The following is a 27,978-nucleotide window of genomic DNA, read 5'->3' on the forward strand; positions in this document are numbered from 1 at the left end:
AGCTCTAGAGGATGCACTTCACATTTGGTGGGGATGCCCAGTTTTCCAAACGCTCAGAGAGTAACGAATACAATTACTCTGGGAGGTCCTCATTTGTCCCATACCTGCTTTGCTGGAGGTGATGCTCCTCAGACTTAAACCTCTTAACCTAACACAACTCTCAAAAAACGAGTGCTATATGTGTCTCCAATGTCTCGAGCTGCTAAACTAACTATAGCGCACCATTGGAAAAAAACTGAATGCCCGCCAGTGCTGCCGTGGCATTGGAGACTAAGGACTATCTTGGTGATGGAACGTGTGACTGGTAACATACAGGGGCCTCACTTAGTCTTTGTGGCAAAATGGAGGCAGCAAGTAAAAAACGTGAGTGGGGGTGCACCTAACCTGGATTTGCCTCCCTGCTGGAAGACACTGCGCATCTTTCATTGCCAGGGCCTCGATTGTAGCTCACAGCCACACCGAAACAGACAGGGGGCTGGGCGAGTTCAGCAGGACCATGTGAAATCCTGGGTTGATTTACTGAGTCACATACAAGTTGTGTGGGCACAGATGGGGATTTTTCACCTTCTACTGTTGGCGGAAGGCAGGCGGAGAGAAGAAAATATTTTGTAAACGATGTCAAGGACAGCTGCCGCATTCTAGGAGGTTGACATGCAGTGCTTACTGTTGCCAACATCCGCAGTTCGTGCCTGTAGGTTATGTTGGATTTTCTACATGCGCTGTTTTTTCTGTGCGGAGAGGGAATTTTAGACTCAGCAAATGGTTTATTTTGCCAAGTCGAATTAGCAGTTTAAAACTGCATACAGACTGCAATGGCAAACTTGAAACGTGTTTAAAACGGCTACTTAAGTGGATGGCACAATAAGTGCTGCAGAGCCACTAGTAGCATTTAATTTACAGACCCTGGGTACATGTATTACCACTTCCCTAGGGACTTATAAGTAAATGAAATGTACAAACTGGGTGTAAATCCATTGTACCATGTTTAATGGTGAGTGCACAAGTAGTAGCTTACTGGGTAGCACTGGTAAGCACTGAGTCCTAAAAGCCAGCAAAACAGGTCCAGAAAACAGGAGGGGTGAAGGTAAAAGGTTTGAGGGTTACCCTGCAGAGAGGGCCAGGTCCAACAGTCATAGGGTGGAGTGGCATAGCGTTGAGTGTCGAAGAGTGCAGTGGCATAGAGTTGATGTGATGTGGAGTATCAGAGTGGCGTGGAGTGTTGAAGCGTGGAGTATCCGAGTACAATCTCAGAGTGGAGTGGCGTGGAGTAAAGTGGCATAGAGTGGAGTAACGTGGCGTAGAGTGGAGGAAAGTGGATTGAAGTGAAGTAAAGTGGAATGGAGTAAAGGAGTTGAGTAAAATAAACTGGTGTGGAGCGGAGTAATCTGGGGTGGATGGTTGTAGAGTGGAGTACCGTGTCATAGAGTGGAGTGTTGTAGCGTATGTTTTGCAGTGGATCATAGTGTAGTGTTTTATTAGTCAAGTCAAATCAGCTTTATTCAGAGTAAGTTTTACAACCATAAAAGCATTCAACAAATACACTATTATATTTAAAAATAGCAATTTCAAATATTTACAATGTTAAAAATACCAATAATTCGTATCTTTCTATTATCATATTAAGAATACAAAGTAAACATTCCTAAAATTCCACATGTGCAAAAGAGAGTACATAAAATACATTTTGATTCAATTGAGTCACTAAAGTCCTCATATGTTAAGGCATCTAAATGACCTTAATTGCCCTTTGTATAATGGAAATTACAAAATACACCGTTTTTACATTTTCCAATTTACATAGAAAGTGAAAAGCGCTTTTATACTGGTATCTTGTATTGGTCAGAAATAATGGGTTTATTTTTTTTTCCTGATCTCCGTATAAAAACTACAGAACAATAAAAAGTGCAAAGTAGTCTGTGGTGTTTTTCCGTACCACGGGCAGTTTGGAAATTTATAGGACCACTTTTTCATGCTTGGAAATGCTACTATGTAATGCAATGTACCGAGTCTAAGCCTAGTTAAATAAAATCTTTGTTGGGTATTGCCTGTAAGGAAAAGATATGTTTGTGTACCCAACACAGAAGGGATTTCGCAGTAGTTAACAACAGCGTATATTTCCATTCTATTGTGTTCCTTTGTGGTAGTATATCTCAACTTTAAATCAATTTTGCTAACATCGTAAAAAAGCTCAGGATTCGCTTTATCAAAATCTATCTTACAATACTCTAGCAAATTAAGGATATACTCCATCCATGGAATTTTTCTTCCACAGTTCAAGGACAAGCAATCCCTTATTAATTCCTCAGTTAGCTTAGTTTCATCTTTCGGCCATATTCCTCTCCAAAAAGTAATTCCCGCTATATTAATAAAGTCACATATATGGTACAGACAGGTCTTTGTGCACTATATAATTATCTGTAGACTCTGGAACTGCCAACACTCTCTTTAAACATGTATTTTCTTTGCTTTGTAAGGGCACAGAGTGTATCCTCCCCATATAGCTGCCCCATAGCAGGTTCCTGTCACACATTTACTTCTATAAAAAGTAAGAATTTCCCTAATGGGCTTATTTCTCTGAGAATCTAGAAATACTCTCAACGATTCTTAGGAATTTTAATTCACAGGAATTAATGTGTGTATCCCAGGTACCTTTTCTATTAAAAAGTAAACCCGAATAACTAAAGGTTGGAACTCTACTTATCCCTACTCCTCCCACATAATAAGTACATTTATCCTTCGACTTGTTGATCCCACATGTCATGACAAAAGTTTTACTAAGATTTAACTGGAGATCTTTGTCCGACATGTACTTAGCAAATTTTTCTATTAGTTGTTGTAATCCATTTGCTGTCCTGGACAACAACACTGCGTCATCTGCGTAGAGTAGTACTGGGGTTAGGCAGGCTCCAACTTTAGGGGCATCTACGTTATATTTTTGTAAGAAGAGGTCCACATTATTAACATATAAGGAAAATAAAAGAGAGGCGCCAATACGCATCCCTGGCGTAGTCCCCTTGTGACCCTAAAATCTTGGGTACATTCCCCGACTTCCCAAACCGCACTCTTGATGTAAATAAGGCGTAGATATGGGATAAATATGTGATAATGTCTATGGGAGCTCCTAGCTCTTTCAGGGTTTACCACAATTTAGCGTGATTAACAAGATCAAACGCACATGTGAGATCTACAAAGCAAAGATGTAACACTCCATCTTTGGCTAAGATATACTTTCCTATCAGTAGCTCCAGATTTAAACACTGTTCCACTGTTCCTATACCCCTTCTAAACCCATAGTGTGCGTCTGAGAGGATGTTATTCTCATCGGCCCATTGTTCTAATCTTCCCCACATGATTCGCCCCATCAATTTGGAGGTGGAGTCAAGAAGGGATATAGGATGGTAAAAATGTGCCTTCCCTATGTCCCCTTTTTTAAATGTAGGGACAATAATACTTCCCACCCAGGAGGCTGGCAATACCCCCCTGCCCCCCAGAACAGCGTTAAATACATTTACTAGGATGGGGACCCAAAAATCAATGTTACATTTAAATAAGTCTATAGGTACCCCATCCGGGCCAGCTGCTTTTCCATTACTACTTTTTTGTAGGGCAAATTTAATTTCCTCCGGCCTAATTACCAATGTTATTACTGGGTCGACTAATCTGAAATTATTATTTATATTAGGGACTACAACAGCCTTTGGGTTAAAAAATACACTCAAAGTGTGTGATCCGATCTTCAGGGGGAACCACATTCTCGATTTTCACTGATGAGTTTTCTTTAAAGTAGGGGTGATCAATTATCCTCCAAAATAGTGTTGCATTTCTTGTCTGTGCAGCCTGCACTAAATTCTCCCAAGCTTCCTGAAGAATTTCAATTTTTCTTTAATTTGAGGTGTTTTTGTATTCTTTTCTCAGGGTGCTAATTTTCTCACCATCTCTTGGTTTTACCTTTAGTGCTATTTTTAGTTCCCTAGTCAACCTAGAGCGTTCCCGGGTAAACCACCTGACCACCTGGGATTATTTTCATGGTTTGATTTTTCCCTTTGGCCTGTTAAGTCCCCTGCGATTTCTACCATGATATTGCTAAAAGCAATTATAGTTGACTGATATATCAGGGTGCTATCCATACAGATGTCAATATCTTATTTTTTTTTCTTGAATTTTCCATGAAAATTATAGGATTTACCCCAGACCATTTAATGGTGGCTCTGTTAGCTCCCTTTAACTATGTCCGTTTCTGATACCTTGCCCCTAGATTGCTGCTTCAGACTAAGCCTTAAAGTAAGGCATAGTGGGTGATGGTCACTAAACAGGCTTGGGCGGATTATACATTTCTCTATCAAACTCCAACATTTAGCAGACACAAAAAAGTGGTCAATACATGTGTTGCAAAAATATATATGTATAGCCATTTAAATTCATATGTATGCACTCACACTAACATGAGGCCCAGAGCTCCAAAGGGCTTCCTATCTGACCTTGCCTGGACAAGCTTCCAGCAGCTATTCTGAATCAGCCTTAGAGGTCACTTTCCTTGTCCTGACGTCATCATAATATAATAATAATAATAATCCACATTTGTAAAGCGCACAATCACCCGTTAGGGTCTCTAGGCGCTGGGGGCCGTCGGGAAGATTAAGCAAGCTATTGCCCAGAGTCACATGGTGCTGGGCTAACCTGCCGCCGGAGCCGGGGATCGAACCGTGATCCCCAGATTCCAGCGTCAGTCGCCCTGGCCGCGGCGCCACATCTCTTCCCCCATAAGTTTCCTTATCTGGTTGTGCAAGTTGCTTACACAGTGCCGAGCCGGCCTTTCTTGTTCTTTCATATCTGGCTGTTTATAATTTGCATGGTGCAGACATTGCACATCCATGTTAGCCATATTTGGCTTGGTGCCTTATTCTAGTTCCGCCCAAATGGCATTACTAAACTATATAGCACTCAGAAACCAGCCACTCTGGGAAGAAGTGGTCTGAGAGCCCCTAAGGCAGGAGACCTGACTTCTTCCTTGCTAATTAGCAATGATGCATGCTTTTGGTACCAATAAATACATTTCACTCTGTTTCTGAGCAAACCTGCTATGTCTGGTGAGTTTCATTCATTTGCTCCTGGGAGGGTGCCCGTATTTCCCCATCAACATGAGGCTGACCTCACCTCGGCATAAGTGTGTATAGCTGTTTCTCCATCAGAGTTTTCTAGTTCCAAAGTAGCTAGATTATACTTATGGGTAAGGTTATTCATTGCTTCCCCATAAGTGTTGTGCAGAAAATGGTGAGAACATTCCCCAAAACAGTCATATAAACCACATTACTCACCTGATGCAAAATCAAGTTTCAATATTGAAATCACCTGCCCATATCAGTATGTATTCCCCCCCCAAGATCCTTTAAAAAGTGATCCAAATCATTCTCTAATGCCCTAATGATTCTAAATCTAGTACCGTCAAAGATATTGTTATAAAAATTAATCAAAACAATAGACTGTTTTCCCTCCGAATATAGATGGATCCATTGGTAATACTGTGACTTATTAACTTTCTTTAAAATCAAAGGTGATGTGAGAGTGATTAAAGTTGCTAATCCACCTTTTGGTCTCCCCATTCTAGATGGGCTTGCATTTGTGTAAATAGACTGGAAGCAATTAATAGAGAAAGACTCAGCGGTCCAGGTCTCCTGGATCATAACCACTACACATCTCTCTATCAGTTTTTGCAATTCTTAGTCATTCATCATATTTTAATTCCTGCCACGTTCCATGACATAATATTAGGGGAATCATGGGTTTGTACACTTACTACATCTTCACCCTGGTCCTTAGGGGAGTTAATGGTTGTAATATACCCAGTTTTATCTACTAGTTCACGTTGGTCCTCCCCAATAATTTGTACGTGGGAAGGGCCCTCCTGATTATCAACAGTTGGAATATAATCCATTTTTCTCTTATAAGGACTGCCCACCTCCTCACTAAGTCAATCTATCTCAATACAACCTCTAAGCGGGTTGTATCTATTTTGAATTGGGACAGTTGGCTCTTCTTTATACATGTTATGGGGGTTTAGGTTTCTAGATCTTGGTCTGTAAAAGAAACCCAACGGGGCAGCAGTTATATGATCATTCATGTTATAGTTTAGTAATGTCGGGCTGTTCAATAAAATCTCCATTTAATACCCTACGAGCTCCTTGCTGCGAAAATTCACTACTATGCAGTCTCCCAAACACCGTTTTCTAGAGCTACCCAAACAATTCATCCTCCTCAACATTATTATGTTACGTTGCAGAACATTAAAACATTCGTTTTTGCAGCAATTCTATGTGTAATTTGGTTTTTTAGTGAGTTATATGACTCACGATTTTTATCTTCCAAAGTGTGTATGTTTTTAAGAATAATGACATATGGTGCTGCTTTGGGAGGAAGATGTAACGTCTCATCTGGTATATTAACACGTTGTCTAGTTCCTCTCATATAGTTGGTTTCTTCCAAACCCATTCCTGTATGTGGGGCTTTAGGTTCTTTATCGTGCCTTTGTTCCTGGGTGGGTCGAGAGTTAATACAGTCCCTTACAAGCAGTTTAGAACGAGCCACAATTTGTTCTGTTGGACCAACAGTTATTGGGGTGTCACAAACTTTTGTTGACTTCACCTGTGAGTTACTGCTCACAGTTGTGTTACACTTGTTTTTTTTATAGAAAATAGGCCAGTGACCAGATCATTTATGGAACTCACATCTTTTTGAACCAGTTTTATCTCAGTCAACAAGCGCCGTTCGATGTTGTCCATTTTAGAGTGACATTTTTTAAATAGGATTTCCAAATGTAATGTTCCTTGGGTGTTATCTATTGCATTTGTTTCTCCTTTTGTGGGCCCATATGATTTATCCACTTTTTTTGCCTTTTGCTTTATTTTTGGCCTTACAACCTTACTTTCCTAAGGGCCATTCTTCAATGTCGATAATTGCTTTGCTTTTTTGCTGGCCGTGAGATTAAGTCTATATCGTTGGATAGCACTGAAATCTCCAAAGTAGATGTCAAAATGCATGGATTGTCTAAGTTCGGGGCTATCACCGTGTTAGAATATTTTCCAACTAGCAACTCTGCCTCTATAACTGGAGACACTGATATCGACTTGTTCCCTTTGCCCCGCGTGGATGTAGAATCATTGTGGGTCTAATCACCTCCCTGAGGGCTGCATCTAGTGTGGTTTTGGAAGCAGCTAACTTCTCTTCCGCGAGGACAATCTCACTGTCTATCATACCCATAGCAGTTTTAAATATTTTGTAATAGGCATATTATTTGTACTCTGTTTCTTTACAGGTTGCGCTAAGGATTAGTTACTTACCTGTAATCCTAGTTCTCATTCAGGGGTATACTCATCAAAGTCATAATCTATGAATAATCCCCGCCCATGTGCGGGATCCCGGAGCATATAGAAAATACATATAAATATATATGTATATATATAAGTGAAAACATATATTTGCAGCCTAAAACATTTCCCAACTGGCAAAATTACATAAATTAGAAGACACACAGTAGTACTCTCCCAACCCCTAAGGAAGAAAGAGAGCAGTAAACATTTGCATACAACAATGCTTTATTGCCATAGGAAAAACCTGTAAATGCAGGCATTTGCCAGTAGGCTGTAGTAGAGTATAAAGCAACAAAGAAAACTGACACCTTGCCTTTAAGGCATTGGAGTAGGGGTACCGTGCCTTTAAGGCCTGAAGGCGACCCCCTGCTCCCATGGTTTTCGGAGCCGAGCTGGAAGGCGGGGTGTTGAAAGTCTTTTATGATCTTGGCTGAGGCCTGTTGGCGATGCCTCGACCGGAGCCTTTGGCGAGGGGTCAATTGGTGACAGGGGCAGTGTACTCACGATTTGGCCCGACGGAAGTTCGTCGTCGGAGTCGGAGTAGTCTTCGACCGTGACGATCTCTAGGTCCGAGTCTGGAGCGTCCGGCAGGTCCTGGTCATCATCGAAGATGTTGTCGGGTTCCGGTGCGTGTCACTGCATTTCTTGCCTAGCGGTCCTTCGGATCCGTATTGTTTTTCTCGATCGGAACTGGGCGCAGGCCTGGCAGGTTTCTTCCCTATGGTCTGGGGAGAGGCACTTGTTGCCTACTGAGCGTTTATCAGTATGGGGGAACTTTGAGTTGTATAGTGGGCACCTTTTGAAAGGGCTTCTTTCCATCGACAGTCGATTCACGTGGCGTCGAAAAGGCCCAACGGCCCGCGTCGACGACCGATTCGAGATGGAAGGTTGTATGGAGTCGAGAGGTACCGAGCGGTGACAATACCGACGAAAGCGAAGGCCTTTTGGCCTTTAGAAAGTTTTGTTTCGATTCAGAGTAGGAGTATAGGAGTTTGCATCCGAACCCAATGGCGGAAAAAAACAATCTGAGCATGGAAAGGATGCCCATGCGCACTGTAGTCCACTGGAGGAGTCACCTACCTCGTGATACTTCGAAGACTCTTCCAGGACAACAAAGTGCAATCATCCGGACCCAACACTAGGCGGCGATCTATGCACAGATATGAATTCAGCAGCCCACATGCCTCGAACAAGGCCATTCGCCCATCCTCAGAGCAATAAGCTGGTGTTTCCAATAAAGTGCAAACGTGCTTGATAAATAGGGGGATCTGCACATGGTTTAAAATCAGTAATCACTGCCCAAGCATGTTTCCTTCTTGACAGTGTTGCTGTGTATGAATGAAAAGGCCACAGCCGAACGCTCTTCTTAATGACTGCCTTTGGCGCCAGCTGTGAGGGTTTTGTTCCCCAGAATTCTTTGACTCCTAGTAGTTGTAGGCTGTAATCCAGGTGATGCCGATATTTATGGCTGGTGTGGCTTTTCAATATTTTTTGCCAAAGTCTAGCCTCCAGAGAGCCCTCCCGGCCATGGCGCAATCTATTGCAAAGCTTTATGAACGCACCAGCCTCTACACCATGGTGGTCTAGTAGGCCTAGTTTGAGTCGAACTTGGGCTGGCGAAGCTGATCTTGGCAGGCTGAACGCGCATTTTAAAATGTTGATAGTTAGATTATTTAGTAAAATGATTGTTTTACCCTTCAAGATCTCGTGCCCATACATTAGGGAATTGGTTATCTTCGCCTTCATCACCTTCAGCATAGGGGTAAGCTTGGGCCAAGTAGTTGTTTAGACAATTTTGCAGCGGCCTCACGCGACAAAGCTTGGCCCTTAGAACTTCTTTCTGCTTGAGGAATGAACATCTAGTGTGTTGAGGAAGATGTCCAAATATTTATAGTAGGTTGTTGATTCAAGCTTTGCATCATTGAAATGCCACCCTCCGCGTGGCCTCTTTTGCTTCGCAAAAGAAATAGTTTTTGACAAATTCAACTCTAAAGAGTTTCTTGTAGAGTAGGGAAGCAGTTCAGCAAAGTAGCCTCTGTGGTAGTACCTGGTCATCGGCGTATAATAGGTTACTGATGCAGGTTCCGTTTAGTTGAGGGGGATGGCAGTTAACACTAGCAAGTGTTGGGGAGAAGTCCAATATGAACAAGTTAAAAAGGAGTGGGGCCATCCATGAATAGGCAACAACATCCACTCCATACTGTTTCTATGAAAAGGCACGCCTGCAGTAACATGCATAAGATCAGCAGCAAGTTATTACGTATATGAACAGGTGGCATCGATTCAATAGTTTTTGGGGTGAGGAAGATGAGGAGGAAGAGAAAAAATTACGTGGTAGAGCGAGGAGGCGAAGGCAAAAGAGAAGGAGAAATAAAAGTAAGGGAGGTGGAAGAGGGGGATGGGAAGGAGCAAACCTAGCCTGGATGTTTCTCTCATGGTTTATTGACTGCATCGCATGGCCTTATCTCACTTATAATGTCCTTTTTGCATCTCTTTTCAAACCACAAAACCAGAGAACATTACAGGGAATCAGTGTACTAGTCGAAGCATGAGCAGAAGGAACCTGAACTGCCAAGGAAATCTGAATTTGTGGCAAATGGATAAATAATCTGGATCGTTAGTAGGGTTGAAGTGGAGTGAGACTCTTCAGGCTCTGACAGGTGACTGAACTTCAACCGTCTAAAGGTGCAAGCCTTCAAGAATATCATTCAGGTGCTTCTGGGTACATATACTGAGAGATGAACCTCCAGGAGCTGTACTTCATGGTTTTGTAGAAGTAAAGCGTTTTCTGGATGTCATCCCAATCTTATAACTTGAGTGTTTTAGCATACACTAATAGCCTGATTCACAAATACCCTTCACAGTCATGCCTGAGGCTCCACAGTCGTGGCAGAGACTTCACATTTGTGACGGAATCTCCACACTGCAGTTTCTTATTGCGGAGATTCTGCGATGACTGCAGAGCCTCCAACACAACTGTGGATGCTCTGTGTGAATCAGGCCCATAAATAAATGGTGCTATGCCACTAGATAGTGCATCAAAGCCTTGGCACACAAAACACCTGCTCCAAATCTGCATCTCTCAGGTGAGGGGCCTAGGCTAAAATATTTGACACAGAAACAATGCATAAGCTCTGCTCATGCTAATGGCAGAATTACAGTGACATTTGTTAATCGGCTACTTAGTATATTTGTACATTGCTCTGCTGAGCTCTCATTAGAGGAAGGCAAGATGTCTTGAACAAAATTATAGTTTTGCAACTTCAAATGAGCCTTACCTTCATATTGAAAAGGAAAGCCTCCACAGCCTCCTCCACAATTCTCTCTTTGGTTCTGCTGTCCAGCTCTAAGGCATTCATTCTAGCTCTGTAGAGTTGTTTAAATCGCAGGGCATTAGTGACATTTTCAAACATGTAGAACTGGATGCCCTCCCCGGTGCTGGGCAGATGTAGTGCTCGCTGGGCCACCTTTTTCAACACCTGGCCCCCAGAGAGGTCGCCCATGTAGCGCGTGTAGGTATGGGCCACCAGCAGCTCTGGTTCATTCTGCCCCAGGTGATGGAGCCTTTCCACATACTCCTGTGCAGCTGCAGAGCACTGAATCGCTGTTCTCCATCCAGAACCATAGAAGAAGGCCAGGTCTTTCTCAAGCGCTTCTTTCCGGTGAAGCTCGAGGGGGAAGTACAGAGGCGCGAAGGATGGGTGGTCCTTGTTACGTTCAATCTCCTCTTCCAAAGCAGAGTAGGTATAGTAAAGGGCCACTGTAGCCAACTGCAAGCAAATTAGAAATCACAGGTAAAGAACCATTTTTAAGATGCTCAACGTAAACATTTTGCTCTTTACTGACAACTTTTCTTTGTCACAGTCAGATTGGAAGCTAGGTATCTATTGCTAGGACAGAGACAATAAGACATTCCCTAGGTTGGTTAAGCATTCATGTGAGTGGCTGGAACCAAGGTCAACTGCAGTATTCTCCAAGAAAAGAAGAACACTAAATAGATATTCACTTAATGGTCTGCAACCCAGGAATGAGATGGGAGGTATGGCTGTGGGGCAACACCTGCAGTACACAAGTTGGAGATAAAAAACTTCCAAATATTTTATACATTTAGAGTGTTAATTTGGGTGGTTAGGACTGTTGCCATGAGGAGCTACAGGACTTTCTGGAAGTAGTAAACACTTATGTAACCCCACTTACAAATCTCTGCCTTTCTGTTGAATGACAGAATGGAATAAAGTGTGGCGGCGGCTTTGGAAGAAGTACAATATCTACATCCTCTCCCGGCACAGCTAACGGCATAAGGAACCAAGTTGTGTTACATAATTTCTGTTGCAAACTGATCTCTCTAAGTTTTTCATATTTTGCTACGACGCCTGTGGTGTGCAAGGCATATTTGGTTGTTGCCTACCCAAAATAAATGTGTGTATAACTATCAAATGTGAGCACACGTTAACATCTACGCCGGTCCTGGATGACTAAATTCTGGTTGAACTGCAGATCCAACCTACTGATACCCGATGTACAGTAAGTAACCATAATAATCTGACTTTTAGAATATTAGTTTCAAGTTCAAGTTTTTATCTTTATTTCGTTGACTTGCAACATAAAAGATACAATAAAATATAACAAACTAAGTAACATTCACCACATATAGAACTTACAATTCATTGTAGTTGAGCACCCTGTTATAAATCTATGTTTCATCATATTTGATCATCTTTGGACACACAAGATTACAGTTTATGTTTGGCTCAGAAAATGAATAAATATATTAAAATGTTTAAAAATCTAATAAAAAAACATTAAATTGATTATAAAAACCGAAAATTTGAGAAGACACAATAGCTAGACACAATTCATGATTTACAGATTTCAGGATGGCAGTTTTTCCTTAATTAAAATGTAAGGTTTAGTTTCCGTCTGATAAAATAAACGGACAACAAAAATTTACTAATTCCGAACACAATTACTTGACTGGTGTCCGTACTTAGGATCCTACCAGCTTCCCTATGGGAGGTGGAACCAATATTCCGGCACAGAGGGACTATCCATCTTTCCCTTGCCTTAGCATAGCTAGGGCAGAAAAACAGTATGTGATAAATGTCCTCCCTTTGATTGTTGGTGCATAGACTGCAGTAATCGTTGTCTATTTTCCCCCATCTTTTCTCTGTTGCCTTGGACCTCAATGTACCATATCTGAATTTTATATACAGAGATTTAGCCAGTGGTGGCTCGATTTCATCAAAAAATTGTTCAAAGGATGCCTCATTTTTTACCATAAGGAATTTTTCTGTAAGAGGACCGTGCGTTCTTGTGTACACGGAATCGTGACTCACATATGACCAAAAAGACAGTTTAAGTATTTTCTTAGAAGCTGGGTTTAAAGAACGAGGCTCGTTCCAAAAGTGTATTAATCCGAGCTTCATTAACCAGGTTTTAACATGCTTAAACCAAAAGATTTTCCTATCGCTATCGAGCTCAAGGACTTCTTTCAAGCCATTTTTATAATCAGATAGTTCAATAGTTGTCCATAGTCTAACCCACAACAGTACTGGTCTCAATATTGTGTGATGGTCTGTGTGTTTGATATTTAGATCAAGAAATAAGGGTACCAGTGGGGTATTCCTGGGAACTTTTAAAAGACCCCTAATGAATTTATTCTCAAGTGCTTCAAAGGTTTTCTTACACACTGGCCCCCAGATTTCCGCACCATACAGTGAGGCTGATTGAACCTTATATCTAAAAAGCTCTACTGCTGGGGTAACCGCCTTATTCACACTTTTGCTGTGTCTCTGCAATATTGGAAAACAATTTTGTTTAAACACCAGTTTTGATTTCTCTAGTTGTGGACCCCAACCCATTGAAGAATCTAACAGGACTCCCAGATATGAAAAACTGTGTTCGTAGTCTAATTTGTGTCCGTTTAACATTAAATTCCTTTTAAAAGTTTTGTGCGGTTTTAGTGCCATATATTTGGTTTTTTTTATATTGATTTCTAGTCCTTTTGAGGTACAATACTGTTGGAATCTATCTAGAAGGGTCTGTAGGCCGCGTGGTGTTTGCGAGATCAAAATTGTGTCATCCGCGAAAAGGAGGGACGCAACACGTTCCCCTCCCAATCGGGGCGCATCATTGTCACAATTTTCCATGTAGGCTGCAATATCGTTAACGTAAAGGGAGAAAAGTGTGGGTGCCAGTACGCATCCCTGTCGTACTCCCCTTTTTATCGGGATTGGGTCTGTGAGTTCCCCATTTGGGCCCCACCTGACCTTGGCATAATTCTCCAGATGCAAGCCCATCACAAGTTTTAGTAATTCGCCTGTCAGCCCTTGCCTATTCAAGGTTTTCCAGAGTAAATCACGAGGAATTAGGTCAAATGCTGCTCGCAGATCTACAAAGGTCACATATAAGTGACCTTTGCGGATGATAACGTATTTCCAATACAAGCAGCATAGCCTAAGTACCTGGTCTATTGTACCTGTTTTGTTCCTAAATCCCGCCTGGTATTTAGATAAAACTGACTCATCCTCCAACCATGAGTTTATCCGATTTAAAATATGCCTAGCATAGATCTTCTGTGTTATGTCTAAAAGACTAATGGGGCGATAATTGGCTGGATCGCCACGATCCCCTTTTTTAAAAATGGTAATGATTTCTGCGCCATTCCATGTGTCCGGAATATGGTCGGTGGCTGCAACTATATTAAATAGGTGATTCAGATAGGGTGCCCAAACATCAATGTTAGACAAATAAAGATCGCCCGGGATTTTATCTAGGCCAGGTGCCTTCCCTTTCTTTACCATAGCAATCGCTATCTCTGTTTCATGTATACTGAATACTACCGGGTGGGCGTTTACTCGTGTAGTGACAGTGGGTACATCTGATGCAGCAACATCGATTGAAGATTTGGCTGCATATAGTGATGTAAAATGTTTGACCCAAGTATCCTCATCTAAGTAGACCTCCCTAGAACCTGACTGACGATTGTTTCCCTTAGCTGCTAATTCCCAAAATTGTCTCTGGTTCTTGTTTTTGGCGGCTGTTAGCATACTGAGCCATATTTCCTCATCCCAGGAGGATTTCGCTCTTACTATAATTTTGTTATAAGCCTTCCTTTTAACTCTAATTTCTAATGCACTTTCCCCTTTAACAGCATTAATCAGTGCAGTTTTGGCAAGACGGCATTCCTTGTTGTACCAAGGTTTGCCGATAGCTTTTACATTAGTCATACCTGCACCTTTTTTAGGGATTCTTGTAAGAAGTTCTAATAGTTTGCTGAAGAGGGATTTGTGCAGATTAATAAATTCTTTGGGGTCGCAGCTATAGGGGCAGTATGAGTTTAGGGTGTCTGCAAAGGTACTGTATATATTGGCCAATAAGTCCTCTTTATCCAGTACATAAGCCCATTTAACCGCCCTGCGATTGTTACTAAGGACAATGTTGTCTTTTATGGGTGAGGATGCTTGATTACGGCCTCCCTCCGTGGCTTCCATCCCCTTTAGCATGCTTTGTTGGAAGCTTGTTTCCAGGGGGAAGTGGTCACTTTCAAATCTCTCTTTGACTTTTAGGTCTTCTGTGAGTGGCCATAGATCTAAAGAGACTATGACATAATCTAGTTTGCTTCCATAGTCACGTCTCTTAAAAGTAGGGGCTTTCGGGCTGTCGGATGGCATACGCACATTACATGCTCTCAGGCCATGAGAAGTCAGCAACCTTGTGATCTGCAGAGCCAATGCAGTACCAGCCACCATTCTATTTTCATTCAGGGCTGGTATTCCATTGGCAGTATCCTCGTCTTCGAACAGATGCACTATATCTGTGATTGGTTCGAAGTTACAGTTCAAATCCCCACATAAGATAATACTTGCACCAATTTTTAATGAATCCATAAGTAGCTCTAGCTTCCCTATACATGTTGATTCCTTATGGGAAGACTGGGGGCTGTTATACACATTAAAAAGGTAAATCACCCTATTGTCTGCTGTGGTTACTTCCAGACCAAGTATGTCAGGAGAATCAGTGTTAAGCATTTTTATGCCTATTTTAATAGAAACACTGATCCATATTAGCAGACCTTCAGATGCGCGACCTCTTATTGAAGGCACAGCCTCTATGTGGTAAGTTTTATAACCAACCCTATGCGTCTGTACTGTGGCCCATGTTTCCTGTAATACACAAATATCAAAAGAGTTCATATATTCATTCCAAACGGGATCACATAATTTTGCGCGCACCCCTGCTATATTCCATGAAACAAGTGTTAACAAGGGGGGACCCTCGTTGGAACCATGAGTCACTACAGGTGGCGCAACAGACTGACTACTATTGACTTCATCGTTACTTGAAACAACAGCGCATAAGCCCATCATGGGACCAGAATATTAACAAAAACGGTCTATTTTTTTTTAGTTTATTTCTTATTTGTCCATTCTTGTTTGAGCACTTACATGCCTGTCTGCTTTTAGCACTTCATTAAAAAAATAGAGTATAGGAGTTTGACACGAGTAAAGTTGAAAGCCAAATCTATGCACAATGCTTCTAAATGCCATTATTCTAGCCAGGAATGCAACACAATGGAACTGGGTGTTCATCACTTATTATTTATTTTAAGAATTAAGGATTTGTTCAGGGATTGATCTACCAGTGACAGAAGCATTACGTTTTGCAATTTATAGTCCTCAATAAGAAAGAGGAAAAGTAGCTCTGATGATCAAATCTGACCTTCTTTGTGTCATCCAAACGTCTAATTTGACCATTTCTGCGTTATCCAAAGGTTTGAGTACGGACGTAAATGAGGATGTACCCTGCCATGAATGGGGAATGTACTATGTATTTCCTCTAAGCATCTAGGCTTCCAAGACGCAGAGCACATGGAATGAGAACGTTAACATCACCCTTTCCTCTGGAGTTCTCATACGTTTGTGCTTGGCGACCCAAGCACATAAAGGGGCAACACTGATGACTTTCCTACAGACCTCATTAAAATCAGAGACTCTTTTGCATTTACCTATTTTGTTCTGAGATCAAGGTCCGATTTCAGCAATATGCTGAACGTACTCTCTGATCGGTAGGTTATTAGTCCTGTAAATTACATTTCATCCATCAAATTATCTGGTCATACAGTGATCACAACCAGGGTCTGAGGTCTTCACCTTTGACTAAAGTGCCCTCTAATAAAGCATTCATCTTATTAGGTCTGACGCATATACATGATTTTGTGTTATTTTATGTACATTTCTGTTTCTGCCAACCCCTTCTTATCTTATGAGTCTCCATAGAGGAGACTGAGGTTTGTGAATAGTGGATATCCAGTCAGAGGCGTCTCTGTGTGAGGCAAGCAGGAGTTCAGACATGCCACATTCTCCTTTCACCACCTGATAGTCGACTGTGTAGTCTGTGGGTTTTCCCTGTGGTGTGCTCCAAGGTGGGGATGGAGAAAGAAAGACGGGAGAATTTGCCCAGCAATATTCCAACCAACATGTGCAAGTGTAAACGCATTTGTAGGTCCCTAAGAGATCAATCTAAACCGCAGTACTACCAGCATATGTGCGCATCAGCTATTAGAGACGACCCCCCCCCCACACACTTTTTCATCCCACTTAAAGCTCTGGACAGCAGAGGCAGTAGGGAGGCCATCCCCTGCAATCATCGTGACAGACCCCGGAGAGGCCAGGTCAGCAGTCACTGACAGCAGAAAGACCTTCAGGTGTGAGCTGTGACTGGCAGTGGAAAATCCGGAGGATGGAAGCACAAACTCATCAGTTGATATACAAGAGCGCTCAGAATGTTTTGAAAGTGCTGGAACCAGGGGTGCTGGCACCGTTAAAGTTGCTCCAGCTTCACACATCTTGCAAGCTATTACTATTGGTTGAAATCATATCAATTTAAATACTCGTATAAAATACTCGCAAAATGAGTTCAGCACCCATGTGTTTGTGGGGGCAGGGGGTGTAGTTACCGCTCACCATAGCATTCCGATGATAAAATTCAGACAGAATGAAACTTTACACCAGAGCGCAGGCAACAGGCGTGCCTGCTGCTCACAGCTAAGGCCCCTATATTCAACCCACTCTGTCAAGTGGGGACTAATTGAATAACAATGTCTCTGCTTGCAAGGGAGGAAACGCAGAACCGCAGCTAAATATCGTGCAAGCCGACTCCACATGCACGTCCCGAGAACTTCTCTCGCCCACCTCACCCCAGTGCAGGAATGGAGGGACGTCCTTGGCTCTCTGTCCACTATATTCTGTTTATGAGCTAGGGCCCACTAGCTGCAGGCAGGGGTGGCTGCCCTATCATTGGATGTGGTGCTCGCTATCTGCTCTATCGTCCCTACTAGTCAGGTATCTTATAGAAGCACAGCCTTCCTCTGGGCTACAAGGCCCTGCCACCACCTGCCAGGGCAGCGGCCTGTGCAACATGCATCTCAACCATTCACTAGAATTTTTGTAAAACGCCCACTCCAACTTTTCAGGAGCTTCAAGGTGTTACAGAAAACAGGGCAATAAAGTAAAACAAGTTGTCGCCATTGCACAAAAGCAGCCACTTGTTTAGATTTGCATTACGCTTTCACTTTACAATAGGTGCTGCCCCACACAGCACTCGCGGGGTTGGTCGGCAGCTATTGTTAAAGTAAAAGCGCGATGCAAAAATAAACACGCACCTGCCTTTGCCAAAATAGTGCTTATCGACTAATGAAGGAGACAGTGTAACGCCGCAAGATCCAGTCCAGATGGGCGGTCGCAAAAAGAGACAGGGCGGTAACGAGGAGGGACTAAGAAGCCTCATATTGAATCGGAAGCCAGTGTTTACCAAAGACAATGACACCAGCAAATAAAAAAATATGGGCAGGGCTTCCACTGCACTTCCACAACATACCCTACTATAGCATGCCTCGCAGTGCGAGCAGCGCATGTGCTGCAACACTAGGCTTGCCCTAAAAAGGAGGACATTTCTGATACATATCATAACTCTGCGCTGATCAGACATCTTTTCGGATGTGCCAATGATAGTACTTTCATCAAAGTGATCCTCATGGTAAAAAGGTCTCTGATTTTTGAAAAAGCAGTGCTCCAATGATACGTCCTCTAGTTTTTCAGGGTGGAGGACAGCTTGATAAATTAGACAGCACAATATTTGTGGTTTTCACAGAGAAGACCGACCTAAGAACTTTTCTCAGTTCCTTGCAACTAGGATTATTCATATTTTAGAGGCAACCTTCAAAGTGCAATAACAACTAGCCTTTGGAAGACTGGCAAGAGCTGGATTCTATGTCAAGACTAGAAGCTTTAGACTAGGCTTTACTTTCTTCCTTTATTTAGCTTAGCAGCCAACAACAAATACCCACAACACTGCGAATGACTTCAACTCTCAACCTGAGACAAGAAGAGAAGAATCCATCAATCAGGCAGCTTAGGCACCATATGAAGCCATCTTCAAGGAAAAACACTTCCTCTTTCTTCACTGCCTAGCAGCCAGATAAGTGAGCTAACAGTCAAGTTCAGGTTTCTCACCTGAGGATACAGATCAGCCTTTCGCTCTTGTGTTGTGGAATTACGTGGTAGCATGCTGGCTCACCGCTCTGTCTTTCTCACATTTTATTACCTTTAGGCAGGGGTTCTGCAATTGTTAGTGGGCCGACTCAGCCCTTCACTTAAAATTCAGGTCCTGATCTTCAATGGCAGGTTCCAGGGAGGGGCATCCATCCAGGTTGGGGGAAGGTTTATTCCCCCTTTATTTTGGACGATGAGTTTGTCGATATGATTGACACTAATAACAGAGGGCCATATCCCTCACCCTAGAGTCTTGGAGCAGACAAATACTTTTAGTCACTGTTCAGCGCAGGCTGAACCCAAACCCTCCCCCCACCTGTAGTGCCAGAGGCACTCCCATGTATTGGGACCACGTGATGACCTTTGACTGCCATTGTTTTAATTCACTTTAGGTGTTTCCTTGAATGTACAACATCATGTTTCCTGAATGTGCCTTTTTTTCCTTGAAGATTTCTTTTGTGTCTCCTTGTAGCTGCACAGGGGGAGTGTACGCTTCTTACAGCCCTGCCAGGAACAGAACATGTGGGATGTGCATTTGAAAACATGAGAGAGAGAGTGAGAGGTGTGAAATGTACTCCTCTGAGTGCAGTGTTATATGTAGTGATGCTCAAATGTGTATTATGTTGTACATTGGGAGATGATGTGAGTGATGCTATAGGCATTGGTGCACAAATGTGCATTGTGTTGTACACTGGGACATATTATGAAGTTCTTACTATAGGCTTTGACATGCCCTCATGCCACCTTGAATTCTAACTATGTCTAGCTTAAGCTTTGTGCACACTGGCAGGCCCCCAGATCACTCAAGTTGTTTAGGCTATTTACGTTTAAGGTTGTTTTCTGTACTTTTGGAGATGGTTGTACTTTCTCAAACTTCGCTAAGATAAGGGGCTAACATGTGGGAGCGCAGAAGAATATGTGAGAATTCATTTGAAATGCTTGCTTGGAGAGTGGCCAACTCAAGTAAGTTTCCTTGGCACAGAGGAGGTCCTCTCGGAAACTTCTAGTGCTTTGAGATTATAAAACTTTTTTTTTTTTTATTCATGAAAATCAGAGAGAAACAGAAATCCATTACATTCACATGGTTACAGACAAAATTTGGAGACAGCGGGAACTCCCACTGGCTGGGTGGTGGTGTGCACAATTATACTTGAACCTGGTTGGTTCTCATCTCAAGTTACGTAACAATAATCCTTCTTTCAACGTTTATCTCAATTTCAATCATTGATTTTTATTTTCATCATTATTTGTGTTTCATCTCCAATGTAAATCCATTATTGTGGGGACTTCAAGTTATTTACATTATACATCTACCCGATGCATTTTGGGTCCATGATGACCCTTCCTCGGGGGTGGGCGGAAGGTTTGTGAATGTGAGGTTTCGACCTCACGGCTGTCCTCTTCTCAGACCTAGGTTCTACGCTGCCATCTGCTGATCGTTCGATCGTTTGATTGAAATTGAGATAAACGTTGAAAGAAGGATTATTGTTACGTAACTTGAGATGAGAACCAACCAGGTTCAAGTATAATTGTGCACACCACCACCCAGCCAGTGGGAGTTCCCGCTGTCTCCAAATTTGCGCCATTGTGATACAGTGTTCTTAGACTAAGCACTTGGTGGAAGTAGCACAACCATTAACTGAAGAAGGCTTTTTAAGATTGAATTTATTTTGAATTTTGAGTGCTAGATGGACCATTATATGATTTACAGACAAAATTTAACATAGTAAAGTAAAGTCCACATTTATAAAGCGCACAATCACCCGTAAGGGTCTCTAGGCGCTGGGGGCCGTCGGGAAGATTAAGCGAGCTATTGCCCAGAGTCACATGGTGCTGGGCTAACCTGCCGCCGGAGCCGGGGATCGAACCGTGGTCCCCAGATTCCAGCGTCAGTCGCCCTGGCCGCGGCGCCACACCTCTTCCACTTATACCATCATAACATCATACCCTTAATTATGAAACAAGAAACGAGAAGAGCCGGAGAAACAGAGGGAGGGCAGAGGGCGGGGTCGGGGAGGGGAGGAGGCCGGAAAGGGAAGAGGATGTCCAAAAAGACAGAACAATAGAAGAAGAAAAATAAAAGAAAAACAAGAAAATATTTTAGCTGATTGCTTAGTTACCATATCCCCCCTTCCCCCCCATCCTCCCAACCCACCCCCGGGCCCGTCCCTACCCTTCCATCAGATACCCCCAGATTTGCTGGCCCTTTTTCCTTGCCCTATTCCCTTTGCACTTATAAAGTGCAGTCTCCAGATTAAATATATGAAACAATCTAGCATACGAAGCCTGAAAAGTCGGGGGGTCTTTATCTTTCCACTTAGAAGCTATCATTATACGCAGTACTGATATTACCATAAAACAAAAATACACTTGATTTACTTCCAAATGGAGAGACTGACTGACTGATCGTTCGATCAGCAGATGGCAGCGTAGAACCTAGGTCTGAGAAGAGGACAGCCGTGAGGTCGAAACCTCACATTCACAAACCTTCCGCCCACCCCCGAGGAAGGGTCATCATGGACCCGAAATGCATCGGGTAGATGTATAATGTAAATAACTTCCCACAATAATGGATTTACATTGGAGATGAAACACAAATAATGATGAAAATAAAAATCAATGATTGAAATTGAGATAAACGTTGAAAGAAGGATTATTGTTACGTAACTTGAGATGAGAACCAACCAGGTTCAAGTATAATTGTGCACACCACCACCCAGCCAGTGGGAGTTCCCACTGTCTCCAAATTTGCGCCATTGTGATACAGTGTTCTTAGACTAAGCACTTGGTGGAAGTAGCACAACCATTAACTGAAGAAGGCTTTTTAAGATTGAATTTATTTTGAATTTTGAGTGCTAGATGGACCATTATATGATTTACAGACAAAATTTAACATAGTAAAGTAAAGTCCACATTTATAAAGCGCACAATCACCCGTAAGGGTCTCTAGGCGCTGGGGGCCGTCGGGAAGATTAAGCGAGCTATTGCCCAGAGTCACATGGTGCTGGGCTAACCTGCCGCCGGAGCCGGGGATCGAACCGTGGTCCCCAGATTCCAGCGTCAGTCGCCCTGGCCGCGGCGCCACACCTCTTCCACTTATACCATCATAACATCATACCCTTAATTATGAAACAAGAAACGAGAAGAGCCGGAGAAACAGAGGGAGGGCAGAGGGCGGGGTCGGGGAGGGGAGGAGGCCGGAAAGGGAAGAGGATGTCCAAAAAGACAGAACAATAGAAGAAGAAAAATAAAAGAAAAACAAGAAAATATTTTAGCTGATTGCTTAGTTACCATATCCCCCCTCCCCCCCCCATCCTCCCAACCCACCCCCGGGCCCGTCCCTACCCTTCCATCAGATACCCCCAGATTTGCTGGCCCTTTTTCCTTGCCCTATTCCCTTTGCACTTATAAAGTGCAGTCTCCAGATTAAATATATGAAACAATCTAGCATACGAAGCCTGAAAAGTCGGGTGGTCTTTATCTTTCCACTTAGAAGCTATCATTATACGCAGTACTGATATTACCATAAAACAAAAATACACTTGATTTACTTCCAAATGGAGAGACTGACTGACTCATCCCAACCAAGCAGGATTAGCGTGGGAGTCAGTTTCACTGATCGTCCGATATTCTTATCCAGAAAGGATTCAATCCCCTGTTTCACCTGCCCCAGTTCCGGGCATTCTGTGAACATATGAATCATATCTGCAGGGCCTTCCCCACATCTTGGGCAATCATCCGACTCTCTTTTCCCCCAAGCCCAAAGTTTAGCCGGAGTAAAATATAATCTAAATATAGTCTTAAAATGTTGGGCCTTAGAATTAGCTGATAAGAGAATCTCCTTGGACAGCTCCAGGGACCTACATAGATCCACATCTTGGTTTCCCAATTTGGCCGCCCACCCACTTTCTACTTTGACTAAGTCATCATTGCTGACTTCCATCAGTAGAGCATATACTTCCTTCACCTGGAATTGCTTACGGACCAATATATCTAAAATTGGAGCACTTAAATTAGAGGTAGGGTGCTGCATGACTGATTTAATGAATTCCCTTAATTGTAAAAACTTAAGTAAACTCTGTGGATCTATCTCATACCGGGCCTGAATATCCGCAAATGACATAATACCAGAAGAATTTACTAAATCGCCAACATAATTAATTCCTGCCTGTTCCCATTTCCTACTAATCTTATCATCCCAGTAGCTTGGAAAAAACAGAGGACCTCCATAATAGAAGATAGCGGTGGATTTTTGGGATACTTAATAATTTACTAGTACGCTGCCATACCCTCCATGCTGCTAACAATGGTTTAAATCGAGTTTTTTTTTTTATAATAGCTGCCCTCCAGTTGTCTGAGTAATAACCCTGCTGCTTGGTTGCCCACGGCCAGTTCAAAAATGGATGGTGGATTCAACAATTCTTTTACTGCCGGCATGGGTCTGAATAGGATTAACATTTGTTGAAGCGTGAATGTCCAATAATAGTAGAGAAGATTTGGGACTGCCAATCTCCCTCGATTTTGTGGAAGGGCCATCAATTTCAACGATCTCCTTACCTTCCCATATCCCCAGAGAAACTGTGAGAAGATTGCCTCGCCCTTTTTAAAAATTTGATTCGGAGGCTCCACTGGTATACAGCGTAGAAGATATAATATTTTTGGAAACATTGTCATCTTGATGACATTTGCCCTTCCAATGATAGATAAATGTAAATTATCTAATCTTTTTAAGTCAGACCTTATTCTATTAAGAAGGGGATCTGCATTGATATTCCATATTGTATCCACATCAGCTGAAATTAAGATCCCCAGATAGGTTGCCGCCTCAATCCTCCTGGGATCCTGCCAAGGAATTGTCCTGGAACAAATGATCTTAGTAGTGTCTGCATTTAAACCATACCCGGACTCCTTCCCGAATTCTCGGGCCAGGTCTTCCAGTCTGTTAATTGCCGCCTGGGGATTGGGGGTGACTACCGCGATGTCATCTGCGTAGGCTAGCACTTTAGTGCTGAACCCCCTGACCACCACCGGCTGAATCACAGGGTGGTTTAAGATGTTTATCATCAATGGGTCTATATATAAGGCGAAAAGGATAGGAGAGCAGGGACAGCCCTGCCTAGTCCCTCTTCCGATCTTAACTTGACCAGATTGTTGCCCCATCAGCTGTATTTTTGCATATGACTGAGTATATATTGCATTTAGGGCGGTAAGTATACGGGGACCGAAGCCATTTGATCTTAGGTTCTGCCAAAGATACCCCCATTCCACTTGATCAAACGCTTTCTGGGCATCGAGTAATATCAATGACATTTGTTGCCCAGAGATGTAAGCGATATTAAATAGAGAAACTACCCTTCTTATATGATCGGATGTATTGCGTCTGGGGATAAAGCCGTGTTGCCACGGACTCACCAAGGAATCAATAACCTTTGACAGCCTCCTCGCTGGAATTTTAGAATATAGCTTCTCATCTGTATTTATCAGCGTGATAGGCCTATAAGAAGCCGGATCCTCAGCTGCCTTTCCCTTTTTCAGAAAGATAACTATACTGGTCTCCTGCCATGATTGGGGGGGATACCATTCTGCTGGACTGCTAGGAACAGATCCCACATCAATGGGGCGAGTTCCTTATGCAGAAGTTTATATACCTCCATAGGTATCCCATCTAGACCTGCCGCCTTCCCAGCAGCCATAGACAGCAGTGTTTCATTCACTTCTTCCAATAAAATGTCTCCCTCTAGCTCTTGAATCACAGGGGGGGGGGGAATAATAGCACCATCTACTGAGCCGGGTATCTTTGAATTATAAAGATCCTGATAAAAATCTTGAAAAATACCAACTATTTCTTGAGGATCACCGGAAACTGACCCGTCCTTTCTTTTTAACTTCGTGACGCTACTTGCCACTGATCTTTGCCTGATCCTAAGAGCCAAATGTCTCCCTGTATTTTCCCCATATTCATAATTATCCTGACGGGCCGTTTGGAACCTTTCCGCTATAGTCTGGTTATAGACCCCAATTATGCTAGCTTTAGTGCTAATTACTTTTAATTCAATTTCGGATTGCAACTGAATCTGTTGTTGGGCAATAGAAGCCATATGACATGCCCTCATGGCATCTTGAATTCTAACTATGTCTAGCTTAAGCTTGCGCACACTGGCAGGCCCCCAGATCACTCAAGTTGATTAGGCTATTTATTTAGATGATTTATAGAGCACCTGAATCGCCCTACATGGGGTATCTCCGCGCTGCTGGCGGTAGAGGCAAGAGATCATAACAATTAAAACAGGAATGTCTTCAGTTTCTTCCTAAAACTGAAGTAGTTTTGGGTGAGGCGTAGTGCCTCGGGTAGCTGATTCCACATTGTGGGCGCCAGGTGGGAGAAGGCTTTCCCTCCCCACTTGGTTTTCTTAAAGCGGGGAATGACCAAGAGTCCTTTGCCTTCTGAACGAAGCCTGCGCAAAGGAGTATATGTGGTCAATTTGTTGGATAAATATATAGGGCCAAGCTGATGGAGGCCTTTGAAGACTAAACAACACATTTTAAAATGGATGCGTTTAAGAATGGGGAGCCAGTGTAATATGCGAAGGAGGGGGAGGGAAGGAGTGCTACGAGGGGCGTTGGTAACCAAGCGAGCTGCTGTGTTCTGGACCACTTGAAGGGTCTGTAGGGCAGAATCTTTGGCTGAGATAAGGAAGGCGTTGCTGAAGGATCACTGACAGAATATCGACAGTCAAAATATCGAGGTAAAAATATAGAATGCCAGAATATCGACTTCCTATCTACAAACAGGTAAGTACAAAAATATCGACTTCAAAATATCGATAGGAAAAAATATAGACAGTCAAAATATCGATTTTTTTAAATATCTTAAAAGTAATTTTAAAGTACTATAATAATAAATATAACTAATTTAAACATACTTAAAATACTTAAACTTAAAATTAATAAATAATTATTGTAACTTAAAAAAAATTTTTTTAAACATATATATATATATATATATATATACATATTATTAACAAAACATATACAATATTTTTTCCGTAGGATAGCGAGAGGTTTAAATTTACTATTCCAACTCCAGTGAGTGCAACAGTAGGGAAAGCGTTGGATAGCGTAGGGGTAAAAATTACTATTCCCATCCAAAGAGTGCGACAGTAGGGAAAGCGTTGGATAGCGTAGGGGTGAAAATTACTATTCCAACTCCAGCGAGTGCAACAGTAGGGAAAGCGTTGGATAGCGCAGGGGTAAAAATTACTATTCCAACTCCAGCGAGTGCAACAGTAGGGCAAGTGTTGGATAGCGTAGGGGTAAAAATTACTATTCCCACTCCAAAGAGTGCAAAAGTAGGGAAAGCGTTGGATAGCGGCGGGGTAAAAATTACTATTCCAACTCCAGCGAGTGCAACAGTAGGGAAAGCGTTGGATAACGTAGGGGTAAAAATTACTATTCCCACTCCAGAGAGTGCAACAGTAGGGAAAGCGTTGGATAGCGTAGGGGTAAAAATTACTATTCCCACTCCAGCAAGTGCAACAGTAGGGAAAGGGTTGGATAGCGTAGGGGTAAAAATTACTATTCCCACTCCAGAAAGTGCAATAGTAGGGAAAGCATTGGATGGCGTAGGGGTAAAAATAACTATTCCAACTCCAGCGAGTGCAACAGTAGGGAAAGCATTGGATAGCGTAGGGGTAAAAATTACTATTCCCACTCCAGAGACTGCAACAGTAGGGAAAGCGTTGGATAGCGTAGGGGTAAAAATTACTATTCCCACTCCAGAGAGTGCAACAGTATAGAAAGCATTGGATAGCGTAGGGGTAAAAATTACTATTCCCATTCCAGAGAGTGCAACAGTAGGGAAAGCGTTGGATGGCGTAGGGGTAAAAATTACTATTCCCACTCCAGAGAGTGCAACAGTATGGAAAGCATTGGATAGCGTAGGGGTAAAAATTACTATTCCCACTCCAGAGAGTGCAACAGTAGGGAAAGCGTTGGATGGCGTAGGGGTAAAAATTACTATTCCAACTCCTGCGAGTGCAACAGTAGGGAAAGCGTTGGATAGCGTAGGGGTAAAATTTACTATTCCCACTCCAAAGAGTGCAACAGTAGGGAAAGCGTTGGATAGCGTAGGGGTAAAAATTACTATTCCAACTCCAGCGAGTGCAACAGTAGGGAAAGCGTTGGATAGCGTAGGGGTAAAAATTACTATTCCCACTCCAAAGAGTGCAAAAGTAGGGAAAGCGTTGGATAGCGGCGGGGTAAAAATTACTATTCCAACTCCAGCGAGTGCAACAGTAGGGAAAGCGTTGGATAGCGTAGGGGTAAAAATTACTATTCCCACTCCAGAGAGTGCAACAGTATGGAAAGCATTGGATAGCGTAGGGGTAAAAATTACTATTCCCACTCCAGAGAGTGCAACAGTAGGGAAAGCGTTGGATGGCGTAGGGGTAAAAATTACTATTCCAACTCCTGCGAGTGCAACAGTAGGGAAAGCGTTGGATAGCGTAGGGGTAAAATTTACTATTCCCACTCCAAAGAGTGCAACAGTAGGGAAAGCGTTGGATAGCGTAGGGGTAAAAATTACTATTCCAACTCCAGCGAGTGCAACAGTAGGGAAAGCGTTGGATAGCGTAGGGGTAAAAATTACTATTCCCACTCCAAAGAGTGCAAAAGTAGGGAAAGCGTTGGATAGCGGCGGGGTAAAAATTACTATTCCAACTCCAGCGAGTGCAACAGTAGGGAAAGCGTTGGATAGCGTAGGGGTAAAAATTACTATTCCCACTCCAGCAAGTGCAACAGTAGGGAAAGGGTTGGATAGCGTACGGGTAAAAATTACTATTCCCACTCCAGAGACTGCAACAGTAGGGAAAGCGTTGGATAGCGTAGGGGTAAAAATTACTATTCCCACTCCAGAGAGTGCAACAGTATGGAAAGCATTGGATAGCGTAGGGGTAAAAATTACTATTCCCACTCCAGAGAGTGCAACAGTAGGGAAAGCGTTGGATGGCATAGGGGTAAAAATTACTATTCCAACTCCTGCGAGTGCAACAGTAGGGAAAGTG

General features: G+C 42.7%; 1 protein-coding gene across 2 annotated transcripts in view; it reads right to left on the minus strand.

Annotated features, from left to right (window-relative positions):
* The window catches only part of HMOX2 (heme oxygenase 2), a 233,491-nt gene that overhangs the window by 47,570 nt on the left and 157,943 nt on the right, over positions 1-27,978 (minus strand). For both annotated transcript variants that reach the window (XM_078662904.1, XM_078662903.1), the window contains exon 4: positions 10,643-11,134. In XM_078662904.1, the coding sequence (XP_078519030.1) occupies positions 10,643-11,134 (492 nt within the window). The remainder of the gene's footprint in view (positions 1-10,642; positions 11,135-27,978) is intronic.

Source organism: Lissotriton helveticus, chromosome 10 (genome assembly GCF_964261635.1).
Source record: "Lissotriton helveticus chromosome 10, aLisHel1.1, whole genome shotgun sequence".
NCBI lineage: Eukaryota > Metazoa > Chordata > Amphibia > Caudata > Salamandridae > Lissotriton > Lissotriton helveticus.